The following is a 17142-nucleotide window of genomic DNA, read 5'->3' as shown; positions in this document are numbered from 1 at the left end:
AAGCTCGTTTTCCAATTCTAGCTTCAAACCCAGCAGCGAGAACCCTCGGTCGCTAATACAAATAAAACTTACCTCATTGTCTCGTCAGCTTCACCATGTAAATCCAGATATGGTCCCTCTGAAAATGATCCTTGAGGGCCCTTGAGTAACAGCATTGAGCTACGTTTAGGCAACAAAAATATACCCACATCTTTTCCACATTGTCTGGCATGTTCTTGACACTGTCCAGTAGTGGGATCGTTGTCAAAAGCAGGTGTTTGCATTCCAACACTCACACCACAAAACAGACAAACAGCTGGATCAGCAACTAAATCGGTCGTCACCTTACCAGCAAGCGACTTATTTCGTAGATTGAAAAAATCATCCAGTCTCTTAGGCAGACGCAACAAACGCACCACACTAGGATACTCGAGCTCCGAAGAGAACATATTAAAACCTCGACTAGCATATTTCTGGAAAACCATTTCTTCAACGCCACCCTCCGAAGGAGGCTGGGCAATCGCTCGAATCAGAGCATTAACACTCTCCAACCCAAGATATTCGCACAATTTGTCGATTTCGGGGAATTCCTTTCCAAAGCCCATGAAATCATATGGATCATAGTTGCCACATATAGCAAATACAAATATAGCACATTTTCTCAAAAATGGAGCTAAGCACTTTCGTAGAATGGAGTATACAACTTGTACAAACTCAGGTTTGCTCCATATCTCATGTACTTGTGTGTCTGGGGTAGTCTCGACATGGGGTCTTATAGCAGTTATAATAGCTGCCAAAGTTTCCAGTGTCTTAGCCGTTTCGACATCATTAACATCGATCCCTTCAGCACCTGGAAGATCAAAAACCCTCTCATTCCACACCCAAGGTGCCTTTCTGGCAACCTCTCCTATCACGGTCTTCAAAATGTGAGTAATTGCTCCAGTACAGTAAGCTCTTAGCATAGGCCCAACCTCTACTCCACTTGCTGGGGCTGTCAGCAAAGCAGCAGATGCAAAATCTTGGAAACATGTAACATAGGAACTGTCCAAAGGATTTCTGAGCCGGAAGCTGCGCTGACCGTACAGAGAAGGATGTCGATTTTTCACATAGGACTCGTCGTCTGGATTTTCGCACAACGTAGTAGCATAAGAGATGTACGTTTTACAGAGCTCACCAAATACTCTGATCATTTGAAGCGATTGGGTGGGAATCTGATCCATAACTATACCACCCATGGGGTTAGAATATCCCTTACCCCTCAGTGATACTTCCAGGGCTGAAATAGTACCAGCTAGACAGTCAACCATACCGTTCACATCATCAACATAGGCAGCATCGGGATGTGATTCCTGTTGGAAGCGGGCCTGATATATACGCTGTATGGGCTCACTAATGGCTTTATCCAATTTGACATCAGGAAAGCTGTTTTCCGACCCCATTCCCATCAAGTGGGCATAGCTTGGATTCATATTCACAGTGCCTTCTCTAAAGATTCTTTCATTGTACTGGTCAACAGTCGTGAATTCATCAAAAGAGCCCTGCTGAATCATTTGGCCAAGGTTTTCTAAAGCCGACGGATCTGAAATCCGAAGATAATCACTGGCAGCCAGCTTGTTTGACTTCCACAAAACCGGCAAGAAAGTATTATTCAGCGCACGGCAGAGTGGACAGAGATACTCTCCTCTAGAAGTATCTTCAGGGTTGTTTCTCGTGAGCTGTTGACCTCTATTCCGAGTGGATTTTAGATAGTCTTGGTAGCATTGAAAATGCACACCATGGCCACAGCCGGTCATGATAGCAGTTCTATCCGTGCTATGAGAAGGGAAACCTGGCCCAATGTCATAAGTTTGATGTAGCTCATGACGGTACTTTTGCCAATTGGCATTCCCAGCCTTGTCAATGTCATCCACAGAAATATCATCATCTAAGTTTTTGTCATTACCAAGAGCTTCATAGACCCAGTCTTTATCATTCAGAGGTACTTTTCGGACAACGTTTGTAAGCATCACATAGCCCATAAGTCCGAAAACATTGTTATTGCCAGGTTTATTATCATCTGGCATGCGACAGAGAATACATTGGCTTTCTGGGAAGAGCCATTCATTATCATCCGCTTCTTCGAAACCTTCTCCTGTTTCTTTCATATCTGCATCATTGTCTAGATCCATATCGTCTGTCATGTTTAATTGTGCAAATTGCTTTTGTCTATTCTGGAATTCTGCCAATACCTGTGCCTTTCTTTCTTGACCGAGCTTCTTCTTTCTCTCAGCAGCACCAGCGTCATCTGGCTTTGGAGTGCTATCGCGAGTAAACACATCTGCACTTGTTAAAGATATGACTAGAGGATCTACTAACTCTGGCTCTCTTTGACGAAGGAGATTGATAATTCGACGAATCTTGGCAGAGAAATCTGAAAACTCATTAAGCTCGAGCATTTTACAAAGGTATGACATGATCGTAGGATATTCCTGTTCAACATTAGAACTGGCACAAACCAACGCAGCTAGTGAGGAGAAAGATGTAGCGAATGGAGAAGCTGGTTTCTGTTCCAAGTCATCTAAAGCAATAACATGGAACAACTGAAGTAATTGGCCCAAAGCACCCTCGTTTGCATTTTCAGCGCGGTGTGCCATGATATATGATAATAGATCATAGGCAAACTTTCCAAATGGCACTGTTCTAGAAAACCCTGCTAAACCAGCAAACGGTCCTGATGTAATAGGCTTGAGTGGTGGTTCATGGACTACAGATTCCAAAGGCTGTCCTGTAGTTTTATGGATCTTGGATTTGATCATGCTTTCTGCCTCTTCAATCTTAGCAGACGAAAAGTGGATATAGTGGGTGTCAAACTCGCTATAATATTCAGTTTTTAGCTGGTAAAGTCCGTAGTCTCGAACGCCTGTTGGTGCTTTGTAAATGGCAATTTCCCTCAAGATAGTCTCAAACATCTCATCTCCCGACAAAGGATCAGGAACCGTCTTGCAGATATCAGAAAATGCCATATCCTTGAAAGCCAGACACTGAATAATTTCTTTAACAATGTACTTCCTCTTAACCTCCTTTTCGGAGTATCCCATGAGTTGAGTGCGTTCCATAAGAAAGTAGATCAAGTGGTGTAAGAACTCTTCAACCATATACATTCGCTGGGAGTCATCAAAAAGTTTGTTGAATTGCCAGTCAAGAAGCGAAAAGCGCGAGAGTAATTGCATCATGATGGTATTTGGTCTTAGAACCACCAGTCCCGCCTGAGCCATGAACACATCCCTTACAAATGCACTATCACGAAGAGTGAAATCTCTATAATGATGAAGTTGACTGCGGACAGAGTAACCATTTCTCACCCAGAGGCCAATGTGGATTTGCGACAGAAGTGAGAGGACTCTAATAGGATGCTCAAACACTAGTTGAAGCAGGTTTTCATCTTCCAAGAGTCCTGGCTTGTTGCTCAAATGATTCTTTATTCCCGAAACAAGAACTTTACGCAACGTTGCAGCATCTTCAAATGAAGCATATTCGATCAACCACGATAAGTAACTATTTAGTGGGTGGTGTAAACTGACCCATTGATTCTCCACCTTGAAGTCAATATTTTCAACAGAGACAATCTTGTCAGAAAATTTGACGGTAGCAGTTGTGAATTGAGGGTTTCCAGGAATAACTTCAGCCGCTTTAAATCTGCTAGTATAATCACCCTGTGCCCAAGATGCAACGATTCCAACAACTTTACCCACACATTGACTAACCTTGGCTGGATCATGACACGAGCCAATACCAGATGCAACAACAATCGCCAGTTGCAATACATATGGAACGGCGTTAAAGAAATAAATCCATAGTTCAGATTCAAATTCAATGTGTTTATCCTTTTGTCTACGGAGAGGAGACATTCCTTGGAAAAGCAGCATAAATTCAGCAACCTGAGAGATTCTATCCACATTGCAAGACACAAGGTCTTTTTCGGTATTGCGATTCAAAAGATACTCAACATCGTGAAACAACTGTCCGAACCTTCTATTTTTGAGAACCTTAGAATCGAGTGCAATGTAACCTTCTGGATCTGCAGCTGTTGGAGGTCCAACCTCTCCACTAGTGAAAAATGTATACAAGGCAGCTATTAGTTTGGTGAAATAGTCGTACTTCAATAAATCAGTGGCAATGCTAGGAGTCGTGAATAACTGGGTAGAAAGACTGCTAATAATGGAACACTCAGGCTCTCTATCGACTAACATGTACAGTTCAGCAATCTGTGGATACAGCTGAGCATAAAAGTGACCCAACAAGATCTTGTACTCGGGGTTGGATACCAATATAGAAATATAAAGATCTCTTAGTGTTAGCCTGAGGTCTTTCCACAACCTAATATCAAAAAAGATCAGATATTGCACACGAGCACTAACTTGCATGGGTGATCTAGGGTTGAATGGTGGAGGTGGTGTCGGGCCCGTTTGTTTCCAGACCTTAGATGGCGCTGCTTGTATGCCTGGTACGCTGCTGGCATTGTCGCTGCTAGTACCAGTAACATCCATTTCTGACCCTCGAATACCACTCATTTCTCCTTGAGACGGTCCCGTGCTCATATTAATCTCGTCAGACACTTCATCAACTCTATCAAACTCCATATATTCTTCTCCAGCTACTTGCTGTGGTCTCTGAGCATCTTCATCCTCATCACCTTCATCCACTCTTCCTTCTTCCTCATCCTCGAATATAACATCATCCTCACCCGACTCATAGTCAGGATCCCGAACATGAAGCGACTTTGTTCTGATGGTTCGCTGTGAAATATCTGGAATATAAGGACCGTTCAAAGAAGAATGTGAACGAATTAACGATGTAGAATCCTCGTCAATTGGAACATTATTCCATTCATTGACATTTCCAGATCTCAACTGCTCAGTTCCATAGTTCCAAGGTGTACAGAGAACCTTGCTCATAATTTCTCTCAGGACAAAATAATTGGACTTTAAGGACGACTTTGATAAATCATCGAGCCAGTAACAGATGGTCGCACACATTTCTTCTCTAAAGTAGTCTTTAGAACTTCGAACAGTATTGACTAGCCCAGTCTTTTCCATTTTGCGTTTCTTCTCCATCAGCATTGGCAAGTCATCAGATAAAATCACCATGGCTCGGCCATTTGAATCTATTTTCCTGCTAACCATTTTGCCAAACTCTACAGTCTTGTGTGTCGCACCCAGAATAACATTTAATGCATCAGAAAACGAATGTTTCTGGTCATTCCAGAGACATAGGACATATTTACCATTAGTGGCAGTATCCTCTGCCCCATATACCTCGCTGCTAAGTCGAGACTCACGTTCGTTCTGGAGAACCTCTTCCGCCGTCGAGAATTTTTGAACTCCTATGTGAGAATTACAGAACACATCGATCATGTAATCAATTGCGATCTCAACTGTTTTCTGTGTAGCCTGGTATAAATCTTCAGGAATTGGTTTATTTTCGTAGTTGTCCAGAGAATGGTACTTGCAAGAAAACTGGTTAACCCATGCTTCAGGATCACCGCAATCACACACACCGCCACAGTCTTTCTGGCTAATCTGGACTGTTACCTGGTGGTCTGCATGGTCCTCAGGATTAAAGCAGTATTGGCACAATACACATGTATCATCCAAACCACATGTCCTAGAAAGTTAAGTTAGTAACGAACTAATACTGACTCTCAGTCTCTGTCCAATAATATTCTAAGAAATAGGAGCTATATATGACCATCAACCCATGACAGCCAACATAGTGATAGAGACAAGGAGAGGCGTAATTCCATCTATACTTACAAACATCTGTATGTTGGTTCACCCTTCCGAAATTTCCTTCCACATGGTCTACCGGGATGTGAAGGATCCACATTAGCTGGATCTCGAGACGAGTCGCTCATGATCCAATTTCGTTCGGGGCTCTTACGCCGCTTGCGGTCTCGCTCCCATTTTCCCATTCCATCATCATCAGCTCGACTCATCTCATCACTAATATCGTCATTGCCGTCAACTATGCTCTGTGAATCTGTACTTAATTCTGGAAAAAACATGCCAATATATTTACCATTGACAGATGCTGCCCTGAACAAAGCTCGCCTTAAATCAGTGGCGGCAGCAGGGCTGCTTTTGAAGTTGAATTTTTCAGGACATTCCACCAGATATTGTAATAGATCTTTAATGTAATCGTAATCAGATCCAGCCATTGTCGGATATCAAGTAACTAGTCCCCTATTTTGTTCTTTACTTTCCTTTGGACAGGGGTTAAAATGGCAAAGATGAAGTGTAGTACTATATCTGCTTCATCCGCATCTGATCTCTTATTACCTGTAAGAGGTTAGGGTCAAGGCAACAGTAGGATAGTAGCCGCTTCAAAATATAGGGGGAAATATAGGCTCAACCTCGTCTATTTCAAAAATTTGAGAGCTTATACCTCTTTTATGAACTACTAAAAGATATCAATTCAACTAAACGGAGAAAAACTGATCAGACTAGGATTTAAATGCACCAGCAAGCCCTCCCGAAACCTAAACAATAGTCAATACGATTATACAAGAAGCTGTATTAAAAAGTGAATGTCAGATTTGAGTCTCACTAGTTATTTCTATGCTCGACAATATCCAAATTCCTTTTTTTGCCGAATACTTCAGAACAACACATATTCTCATGTTGCGACCAGTAAAGTTTTGCAGATCAGGGTCCACTAGCAAGACCGTTAGATGTTAGGGCTCTTTGCCTAGAAAAGAAGTCATGTTCTACGAAACTGATCTGATCTGACATGGAACGAGAGATTCTGAGCAGTCAGAATCACTTTCACTGAGGGTCTGATGGCTTCAAATTTAGAAACTTGGCTGAAAAAGGGTAATGCTGTTATTTCCCCGAAAATAGCAGTTCAAGATATCCCTGGCCGCGGGCGGTCTGTCATAAGCACACAAGCCATCACTCCTGGTACTCAGCTGGTGGTGATTCGTAGAAGACAACTACTGAATAAATTGTCAATTAAAGTCACCTGTCCAAAATGGACTCCTCACTGGAACAAACTGAACTCGCACCAGATACTGGCGCTTGTCATCACCTTATATTGCAATGACGCAGATAACTATTGGTATCCATTTCTATCCCAGCTCCCTACAAAAGAATCATTCCAAGGCATTCCTTTAGGTATGACTCCTGAAGACTTGAAATCAATGCCTCTTTCAGTTCAAAGCCATGTGTCGAAACAGAAAAATACATTTCTTGATGATTTCGAGGCTGTGAAGAGGGTACTTTCAGATAGCGACAGTGAGACCAACATCGAATATAACGAGTTTCTACGTGCTTGGATGTGCGTCAACTCTCGCTGTCTATATATGACCCTTCCTGGCTCTGATGGTACACCAGCTGATAACATGACCATGGCACCATTTATAGACTTCCTAAACCACACATCTCTCGGCGAACAAGACAGTGTCAAAGTCGATGTGACTGCCGTGGGTATGGTCGTGACTGCACGCAAACACTATTCTCCCGGAGACGAGATATTACTAGGATACGGTCCTCATGATAACACGTTCCTGCTCTGCGAGTACGGGTTCACAATCCCCAGTAACCCATGGGATACTGTCGATATCACGCAGGAAATTCTGCAGCTCCTGACGACCAGTCAAAAATCGGTTTTAGAAGAACTAGGATATCTTGGTGACTACACTGTGAATAAAGAGGGGCCCTCCTTCCGTACTGAAGTGTCGCTCTCATGCCTTCAAGAACCTTCATCCGATGGCATTCCTCCTGGTCTACAAATGCTGTGCTCAGGTCGAAGCGACGGATCCAAATACAAGACCGGCAATTGCCGGGTCCTCCAACAAATCCTCGAGACGAAATCGCGAGAGCTGGCTCGACTTCCCCTTAACGATGTCACCCGGGGAATGCTGGAAATAACTAATGCATTGACGAATGAAAAGTAAATCACAGACCTCGGACTGCCTCCGGCGGCTGGGGCTCCGCCCCAGACCCCGCTGCTCCTCTCGCTGCGCTCGAGTCGAAACTTCACGGTCCCAGCAACCTCCTGCAAAGCAGGAGCTACGGGGTCTAGGGCAGCGCCCCAGCCTCCGGAGGCACATCCGTTACGGCAAGATTAATTCGAGTTAATTCTTTAAATATCAAGGGAAAGAGGAACGTAGCTCTTTTCGGATTTTCGCGAGATGGCCAGTTGGATCTGGACGAGCTGAGCCAACATGGAGTTGCGGTCCGTTCGCTTGCGGTGCTGTTTGCCAAGCTCGATTAGGTAGCCGTTGATGTAGGGGAGCTCGGTAGAGTTTCCTCGCTCGACGTCAACCAGCATCGACGATTTGTTGTTGGCAGTCGAGCGGCACACGTCCTGAACGACACGGAGCATGCGATGGGGATTCAATTGGGTATTTACAAGTAGTAGGTCGTCTTCCGCGAAGGTAGCACGAGCATGGGTCTTCAGAATCGAGCAACTCTCTTTGACAATGTCGTAGAGAACTTTCTCTGAATTCTCCATCTCCAACAGTTGGCCATTAGTGCATCGGAATATAGCAGTCAAGGGGTTGATAGCTGCGTTCACAATGAGTTTTTCGTATTGTGCAACCTTGAATTCAGAGTATGGAAGCACTCGTGCGTTCAGGAGTGATTTGGTAGATAACAGAGCTTTAAAGATAGCTGGTAGGTCTTGTGACGTTAGCAGATGATGCTCGCTGTCAACAAGCGGTGGAGCATAGTCAGCTTTAACAGATGCTTCTGACAAGGTCGGGTCAGTAGTGTCGTAGACATTTGGTTCCACTTGGCCAACCTTGGCACTTGCTTTCTGGTATGGATTTAATGGATCAGAGTAGTCAGCTTTGACGGACTCTTCACTGTCAGTCGGGTCCGAGGTATTCTCAACATTGGGCCCCACAAACCCAGTTCGAGAGCTGGCTTTCTGGTGTGTATGTAATGGATCCTCGTAATCAGCCTTTACAGACTCTTCAGAGTCAGTGGGCTGGCTTGTATGTTTGACGCTAGGATCAGATGAATCACCACTAACTTTGCTGCTGGCTTTGGCACTTGCTTTCTGATGAGGATGTAATGGATCATGATATTCAGCTTTAACAGATGCTTCAGAATCAGTAGGTTGACTGGTGTGTTCGACATTAGGACTTGCGGAGCTGCTTGCCTTGGCACTGGCTTTTTGGTGAGGGTGTAATGGGTCACTATAGTCAGCTTTTACAGATGCCTCGGAGTCAGTAACTTCTTGACTATGGTCGACATTTGGCTGTACAGAGCCACTGGCTTTGGCACTGGCTTTCTGATGTTCGTGTAAGGGATCTTCGTAATCGGCCTTGACAGATACCTCAGAATCAGTAGGGTCACTAGTGTGTTCAATATTTGGCTGAGATGACTCGCTGCTTTGGTGACCAACCTTAGAACTGGCCTTCTGGTGGGGTTGCAGTGGATCATGGTAATCTGCCTTAACAGATGCCTCGGAGTCGGTCGGAGCACTAGTATCGTCCACACAGGGTTGTACAGAACCAGCTTGAGCACTGGCTTTTTGGTGAGGATGCAATGGATCGCTGTACTCTGCTTTAACCGATGCTTCGGAGTCAGTAGGCTCATGTGTATGCTCTATATTGGGTTGTACAGACCCAATTCGTGAACTTGCCCTTTGATGAGGATGCAACGGGTCTGAATAGTCTGCTTTTACTGCCTCCTCAGATTCAGTGTAATAAACTTCGTTGCCCTTCTTAACTATAATCTCTGCCTCAGAATACTCGGATTTCACAGCCTCCTCCGACTCAGTTGGTCTTGGGGTACTGATATCCATATTAACACGGGATGATAGTTTTGAATATGGTAATGGGTCTTGTACAGTATCGGCTCTTACCGATTCTTCAGAGTCAGTAGGGCCGCCTCTACGTGCTTTTTGTAAATTAACATCGAGATCTGAATATTCTGCTCTCACTGCTTCTTCCGAGTCTGTCGGGCTGCCCTTGCGAATTTTCTCAAGATGAATCTGTAATCCCGAATAATCAGCCTTAACAGATTCCTCCGAGTCGGTAGGTTGACCTCTGCGTGCTTTATGCAGATTAACATCAAAATCTATTTGATCAGATTTGACAGATTCCTCCGAGGCTGTTGGTTCTCCATTTACAGATGTGGTATATTCGCGGTGAGAATAGTCCAGATCAGATTCGCCCTTCTGCGACTGTGAGTGGGTATATGTATGTGTATGTGATTGTGATTGCAATTGTAGCACCTGTAGAGGGTCGACAGAATCAGGCACCTGGGTCAGTTTAAGATCACCATTACCGACATGCTTATAAGTCCATGGAATATCTGCTGGACGTACTCCATGAGATGTAATACCGAGCAAAAAATATGGTCTCGACGACTTTTCAGGCCAGAACTTCTCACATAGCTTCTCATAAGTGCCAATGCCATTTTGTAATAATAATATCCTTGTATTGGGAGTAATAGATGGTAATATGGCCCTAATGGCTGATTCAGTCTGAGTAGCCTTAGTAGTGACAATTAAGTTTTCAATGGGCAATGGTCTGTCAGTGCTATTCCCAAGTTTCGGGTACTGAGCATGGGCAGGAATCTTCTTTTCAATCATCATTTGCGAGCCAATATTTCGCCATAATCTGAGAGTCGAATCATGGTGAATATAGTGCTGCAACCTCTCTTTTGACTTAAGAACCAGGGCAACATCTGCACATTTAGGAATAGTGGATTCAATGCTGGTCGCAACTAAGCTTCCAACACTGCCAGCTCCAAGAATAAATATTTTTGACGAAGCCATTGATCAATTCTGAGATTTTTATTATTTCAACTCAATACTCAATTACTGGCCGATCTAACCAATAAACGTCTGTTTAATAATGCTATTGATCCAGTTAGACACTTTCGTGACAGCACACCACGCTTAAATAGGAATTCTTGTTTCTTGCCTAAAGAAAACAAATAAAAACCAAACCAACTCTCAATATTTAAATTTAGTCATAAGCAACAATAGCAAACAAAGCCCCCTTAGTTCGGTTCCTGGCATATGCTTATAGCTTGCGATCGCCATCTTCATTAACAAATAAAGCAAGCATATATAAAATAAATTTCCACTCAGCCGTGCAGCAAGGGTCCACTTATGACGTACTAGCATTTTTCGGGGACCTGCCTCCGGCGGCTGGGGCCCCGCCCCAGACCCCGTGGCTCCTCTCGCTGTGCTCGAGTCGGGCGTCGGAGGTGGGGAGCTCTGTGGCGGAGGTTTTCTTGTGGTTTGAGGGCTGGTTTGAGGGCTGTGACGTTTGGCTAGTTTGACTCGACCGCCAGTGATCCACTTTAACTGCTCAGAGATTCAATTGGCTCTTTACCTTGAAAACTTGAGTATATTTAAAGCAGGAGATCTGGTTAGTTTCTTTTCATTTTGATGATTATTTATAATCACATGATTTCAAGTCCTATGAATTAACTGCAACAATGGATTCTCCGAAGGATACAGCCTATTTATAAACCATATAAGCAATCTAGGTGTCAAACATAAAAATTAACACCCATGGACGCTAAAAAAGCACATACAAGGACCCCACGCCCCGACTCGAGCTCAGCGAGAGGAGCCACGGGGTCTGGGGCAGAGCCCCAGCCGCCGGAGGCACACCCACCCCCTGAGAAGCCGTGCCTAATAGCGTCGATGCAGGATGCGGGGTGTGTGAGATCAGATCTCGGCAGCCCCACTATGATAAGCTCTAAAAGACCTCGTGAAGGTTATCCGAGGCAACAACCTGACAAACGAGCAGACCTCAAAAATCGTATTGACCACTGATTGAACACACTGAAGCACTATTTCTTGCTCGCTGTTTTGATTTATAAAAGACTTGAATACCTCTACTGATTTTCATTTTCATTTTTCACTAAGGAGCCTTATCACAGCAGACAAGAAGTAGAAGATGCTGATTGTAGGTCTCACCGGAGGCATTGCAACTGGTAAATCCACTGTATCCAAATATCTTGCTCAGAAACATAACCTCACTATTGTCGATGCAGATTTAATTGCTCGGCAGGTTGTGGAGCCCGGTACCAAGGCATATAAACAGATTGTGGATCATTTCACGCCCCTGGTTCCTGAGGGACAGTCGCTGGTCGATGAAAATGGTAATTTAAACCGTCCTGTTCTTGGAAAGGTGGCATTTGGAAGTGAAAAAGAACGCAAAGTGCTAAATTCCATTACTCATCCGGCAGTTCGACTAGAGATGGCCCGCCAAGTAATTTGGGCTTGGGTTAAGGGGTGTCAAATGGTGATTTTGGACGTCCCATTACTATTCGAAAGTAAACTGGATGCATACTGTGGAGTTTCTGTCGTTGTTTCTTGTAGCAATGAACAGCAACGAGAACGACTGCTCAAAAGAGACCCCCACCTGTCAGAAGACGATGCGGATAAACGAATTGCTAGCCAAATGCCGATAGCAGAAAAACGACTTCTGGCCGACTATGTCATCAAAAACGAGGCCTCACTGGACTCACTCTACGCCAAGCTCGACGCTCTTGTGTCGCAAATGCAACCCAACATCATCATCTCACTCTCCGAATGGCTCCTTCCGCCCATTGGCTTCATAGTGGCCCTCTATATTTATATTAAGCGCAAGAACCGGGTCAAGTCGAAGTTATCGTAGCCACGCCAATAGAACAGACAATTTCCTACTGACTGGGGACCTGCCTCCGGCGGCTGGGGCTCCGCCCCAGACCCCGTGGCTCCTCTCGCTGCGCTCGAGTCGTGCGTCGGGACCCTGCAGATCCTGTCATCACGAACCTGCACCTGTAAAATGCCAATGAACGACTCTGACAAATAATCACAGCCGCCAAACCTGATTTCTTTCTCCCAAAATAAGAGTAAAATCCGACTGCCGAATCAATCTCCTGCGAAGCAGGAGCCACGGGGTCTGGGGCGGAGCCCCAGCCGCCGGAGGCAGACCCCCAAGCCGGAGATACCATTTCATTTCCGCAGATCACGGAGATGATGACAAAGTGTGGCGGACGGAGGTAGACAAGCACCGTTGGACACGAGCAAGAGAACTCGACCGGCACCAGTTTCCCAGTAGCCGGTCATGTGAGACATAAGCAACGGAGCCAGGGCTGACTCAGACAGGAAGGTTAAGCCGCACCGACCGGATAATGTTGCCGCTTATCGCTTCCGCATTCTAAATTTATTTGTACTAGTGGTGATTATTGCGCATATATATATTGCCGAGCAACCTACTCCTGATTTCTGCAATTGTATTTAAAAGTTGAGATTTCAGCTAATTCGTACAATACAAAATCAATCACAATGTCAACTGCTGGAAAACCCATTACTTGTAAAGCTGCTGTTGCCTGGGAGGCTGGTAAGCCCCTGACCATCGAGGAGATCGAGGTGGCTCCTCCTAAGGCTCACGAAGTCCGTATCAAGATCTTGCATTCTGGTGTTTGTCACACTGATGCTTATACTTTGTCAGGATCCGATCCCGAGGGTGCTTTCCCCATTATTCTTGGACACGAGGGTGCTGGTATTGTTGAGAGTGTTGGTGAAGGTGTTACCAGTGTCAAGGTCGGTGACCATGTCATTGCTTTGTATACCCCAGAATGCAAGGAATGTAAGTTCTGTAAGTCTGGTAAGACCAATTTGTGTGGTAAGATCAGAGCTACTCAAGGAAAGGGTGTCATGCCCGATGGAACTAGTCGTTTTACTTGCAAGGGCAAGCCATTGCTTCATTTTATGGGTTGTTCCACCTTTTCTGAGTACACTGTTGTTGCTGATATCTCAGTTGTCGCTATTGATGAGAAGGCTCCTCTTGATAAGGCTTGTTTGTTAGGTTGCGGTGTCACTACTGGTTATGGTGCTGCTACCATTACTGCCAATGTCCAAGAGGGCGACTCTGTTGCTGTATTTGGTGCTGGTTGTGTTGGTTTGTCGGTTGTTCAAGGTGCTGCTGCTCGTAAGGCCGGTAAGATCATTGTTATCGACGTTGATGACAAAAAGAAGGAATGGGCTACCAAGTTCGGTGCTACCGACTTCATCAACCCCAAGACTGTGGACAAGCCAATTGCTGAGCACTTGGTTGAAGTCACTGACGGTGGTCTTGACTTCACCTTTGACTGTACTGGTAATGTCGATGTCATGCGCAGTGCTTTGGAGGCTTGTCACAAGGGCTGGGGTCAATCTATTATCATTGGTGTTGCTGCTGCTGGTAAGGAGATCTCTACTCGTCCCTTCCAATTGGTTACTGGTCGTGTTTGGAGAGGTTCTGCCTTTGGTGGTGTCAAGGGTCGTTCTCAACTCCCTGGTCTTGTTGAGGATTACATGAAAGGTACTCTCAAGGTCGAGGAGTTCATCACCCACCGTCATTCTTTGGATGGAGTCAACACCGCTTTCAAAGACATGCATGCTGGAGACTGTATCCGTGCTGTTCTCTCTTACCATCAATAGGGTGTAGGTGTATTTAACGTAGTTTCATAAAAATCATAACTCAGAAATAATAAATATAAAAATGCTCCCATATTCGATTGCTGAGTTTGTAGTCCTGGACAGTTTGTTCTTGATTACTACGTGGAATGAGCGTCTATGCCCTCCAGTACTGGGCAAGACTGTGGAGTCTGTCAATCATGATTGGTACCAGCGAGTTGACAGATGCATTAATGAGGTTCTGGAAATGGATCATTGCTTCTGCCTCGGTCATTTCAAGACAGAACTTCTCTTTGACTTTTTGAACAGCCTTTTCACGCTCAAACATGATATCTGGAATGGATGACTCCGTCATAAGAGCAAACAAACTGAGAATCAAATTGGCCGATTTACGCAATGTGGTGTATGCAGTGAAGCAGTAGCTTCGGAATTTGTCATAGTTTTCTGACGAAGCACCACCCATTCCTTCAATGAGTTGATATGGAAGCTTCATCATTGGTGGAAACGGCTTGGGGTCTCGACCTAGAATATAGCCATAATCAGCGTGGAAGAAATGGCCATCAGGACAAATAAGAAGATTATCCAAATGCCGGTCTCCTACACCAAGGATATAAGTGATGACACAATAGCCAGCACAAGATCGAACAAATGTATCCATCGCTTCAGGCTTGATCTTCAACTCATTCGACTCGTCGGGGTTATGATTGCGAAGATATGGAAGAATGCCATGATACTCTGCCAAAACATGAGCAATTGTTTCATTCGGAACAAATTGTAATGCTCCTTCTTTAGTAGCTGTAGCTAGGATGCGATACGGGGTAAGCTTGAGGTCGAGATTTTCGTTGCGTAGTAATTGATCCATAAGCGTGATGATCTGAATGACTAGCTGATCCTGTCTCAAGTCATCACCTGACTTGAGAATTATAGGATATAAAGAGCCATCTTCAGCCTTTAATGTCACCTTAATAGGCGACAGACTACTCTTAAATACGTTGGAGTCTTCGGGAATGCAGCCCACTACCTTAACGGTTGGATTGAGTGGTAGAGCAATCGGTGGGAACGACACAAGCCCAGTTTTTGATTCTGCAAGGTACGCACGTAATTTACTTACTTTCTTTGGTCGGGCTTCTTTTGATTGTCGAATGTTTCTTGCTACATCAAGAAGCTTTCGCATGAGCTTGATTTGCGCTCGCAATATTTCTGTAGGCGGCAAGTCACTACCAGGAGCAGGCGGTTGACTTTGCAAAGATAAAAGAAACTGATTCAATATAGGCTGGAAAATAGTTTCAGCAGTTTCAGTTTTTTCTTGCGCTTCGACCGCCAAATACCAGTAGAAATAGTTACCAAGAATTGGATTTTTGACGGCTCGTCCAATCAAAAACCCTGCCAAATGCGCCTTTTGTGCTACAGGAGCTTGGTTTCTATGTGCTGACGAAGTGCCTGGTTTGTTGATAATTTCCTTTGGCTGATATTCGAACTTGAGTGCTTCTACTAGTTGTAATAAATATAATTCCAATTCTTGATCGTTGGCTTTGCGGAGTCTATTGACTGCATGCAACCGTACATTTGGATCGGTGAATGCAGGTCCCAACAGCTCTAAAGCATCATCTACCCCAATTTCTGCCCAACGGGGTAACATTTCCACAGCTTGACGTGCTTCCACAGCATCTTCCCAACTGACAGCTTGTAGGAACTTAGTAAGTGCCTGTTTGTGACGGGTTAAATAGTACCTAAACTTCCACAACAAGTTCTTCTCGTCTACCGTAAGTTCCTGTACTGGAGAGTTGATAATTACATTCAACTCATCTCTGATCTTAGCGTTCGGTTTTAATTCTTGGTCGAACTGATTGGACTTGTGATTTCGCACTAGTCGTCTATATTTCGACTCAATTGGATTTTCGCGATTTTGCTCTGGATCATTTACTATGATTAGGGACTTTGCACTTTCTGCTTTTTTAACTGGAAGAGGTGCTGGTATAGGAGTCGTAGCACCACTAAGTTGTTTAGCATTAGACGGATGTATTGCTGCTTGTTCATTATTCAAGTCGCTATTTAAACCGGCACTTGCTGGTGTGCTATTAATGGCACGTCGTTGATTCACATATCCATGCAAACCGTTGCCATAAACAGAATATTCGATGTCGGAAAATACTACTGGAAAGTCGAATTGTACCAAATCCACATAGAGAATATTCTCATGCTCATTATTTGGCCGCTGGTTCTTATTAATTTGTTCAATCTTGCGAAATGTTAAATTATCCAGCCAGTCCACCATGGGTAAATCTCCCGCTTCATGCTTTTTAATCAGCTTCTCAAGCCTGTCCATTTCCTGTTCCGAGACAATGGTACTATCCGTCGTGCTGTTACTATGTCCATCTGCTTCTCTGTCAAGCCAGACCTTTAACTTCTGTCGTCCTGTTTTTATCGTACAGTCTGTACTCTGAAACAACTTGACCGTTGTACCACCATAACACACTAAATCTTTGCCTCCTGAGTAGTCCCAGATGGTGATAGCCAACTGCGATGTTAGGGGCAGCTGACTGAATTTGATTGGCAACTCCAACCACTCGTTCCATTTCCTAGAATTCCTAAACGATTTATAGGGCGTAGATACGGGTATAGTCAGTGGTTTACTATCCGCATATACTTGTACAGTAACCATAAGATCTGATACGGAGCTGGATTTGTTAGTGTCTCTGAGAGATATTTTAAAGTCAGTCAGTTTCCCCGTAATTTACCCCAAAAATTGCACCCTATCTATTTTCT

At 44.4% G+C, this 17142-nt stretch overlaps 8 protein-coding genes across 8 annotated transcripts; 3 read left to right on the top strand and 5 right to left on the bottom strand.

Moving 5' to 3' along the window:
• Nucleotides 1-68: 68 nt before the first annotated feature.
• Nucleotides 69-5372, bottom strand: UBR1 (E3 ubiquitin-protein ligase UBR1; the record flags this gene model as incomplete). Its single annotated transcript, XM_018881539.1, has 1 exon — nt 69-5372. The coding sequence occupies one exon, from the start codon at nt 5370-5372 to the stop codon at nt 69-71; it is 5304 nt and encodes a 1767-aa protein (XP_018734123.1).
• Nucleotides 5373-5767: 395 nt separating this feature from the next.
• Nucleotides 5768-6175, bottom strand: AWJ20_4466 (uncharacterized protein; the record flags this gene model as incomplete). Its single annotated transcript, XM_018881538.1, has 1 exon — nt 5768-6175. One exon carries the CDS (start codon nt 6173-6175, stop codon nt 5768-5770), a length of 408 nt encoding a protein of 135 aa, XP_018734122.1.
• Nucleotides 6176-6796: 621 nt separating this feature from the next.
• Nucleotides 6797-7912, top strand: RKM2 (Rkm2p; the record flags this gene model as incomplete). The annotated part of the gene is made up of 1 exon (XM_018881537.1): nt 6797-7912. The coding sequence occupies one exon, from the start codon at nt 6797-6799 to the stop codon at nt 7910-7912; it is 1116 nt and encodes a 371-aa protein (XP_018734121.1).
• Nucleotides 7913-8100: 188 nt separating this feature from the next.
• PAN5 (2-dehydropantoate 2-reductase PAN5) lies at nt 8101-10749 on the bottom strand (the record flags this gene model as incomplete). Its single annotated transcript, XM_018881536.1, has 1 exon — nt 8101-10749. The coding sequence occupies one exon, from the start codon at nt 10747-10749 to the stop codon at nt 8101-8103; it is 2649 nt and encodes an 882-aa protein (XP_018734120.1).
• Nucleotides 10750-11887: 1138 nt separating this feature from the next.
• CAB5 (putative dephospho-CoA kinase) lies at nt 11888-12610 on the top strand (the record flags this gene model as incomplete). The annotated part of the gene is made up of 1 exon (XM_018881535.1): nt 11888-12610. The coding sequence occupies one exon, from the start codon at nt 11888-11890 to the stop codon at nt 12608-12610; it is 723 nt and encodes a 240-aa protein (XP_018734119.1).
• A 653-nt stretch (nt 12611-13263) lies between these two features.
• On the top strand, nt 13264-14400 carry SFA1 (bifunctional alcohol dehydrogenase/S-(hydroxymethyl)glutathione dehydrogenase; the record flags this gene model as incomplete). The annotated part of the gene is made up of 1 exon (XM_018881533.1): nt 13264-14400. One exon carries the CDS (start codon nt 13264-13266, stop codon nt 14398-14400), a length of 1137 nt encoding a protein of 378 aa, XP_018734117.1.
• AWJ20_4462 (uncharacterized protein) lies at nt 13783-14319 on the bottom strand (the record flags this gene model as incomplete). Its single annotated transcript, XM_018881534.1, has 1 exon — nt 13783-14319. One exon carries the CDS (start codon nt 14317-14319, stop codon nt 13783-13785), a length of 537 nt encoding a protein of 178 aa, XP_018734118.1.
• A 133-nt stretch (nt 14401-14533) lies between the features above and the next one.
• Nucleotides 14534-17038, bottom strand: VPS34 (phosphatidylinositol 3-kinase VPS34; the record flags this gene model as incomplete). The annotated part of the gene is made up of 1 exon (XM_018881532.1): nt 14534-17038. One exon carries the CDS (start codon nt 17036-17038, stop codon nt 14534-14536), a length of 2505 nt encoding a protein of 834 aa, XP_018734116.1.
• Nucleotides 17039-17142: the final 104 nt, after the last annotated feature.

The sequence above is a fragment of the Sugiyamaella lignohabitans genome, chromosome C, assembly GCF_001640025.1.
Source record: "Sugiyamaella lignohabitans strain CBS 10342 chromosome C, complete sequence".
Taxonomy (NCBI): domain Eukaryota; kingdom Fungi; phylum Ascomycota; class Dipodascomycetes; order Dipodascales; family Trichomonascaceae; genus Sugiyamaella; species Sugiyamaella lignohabitans.
This window is presented reverse-complemented; position numbering and strand designations above follow the sequence as displayed.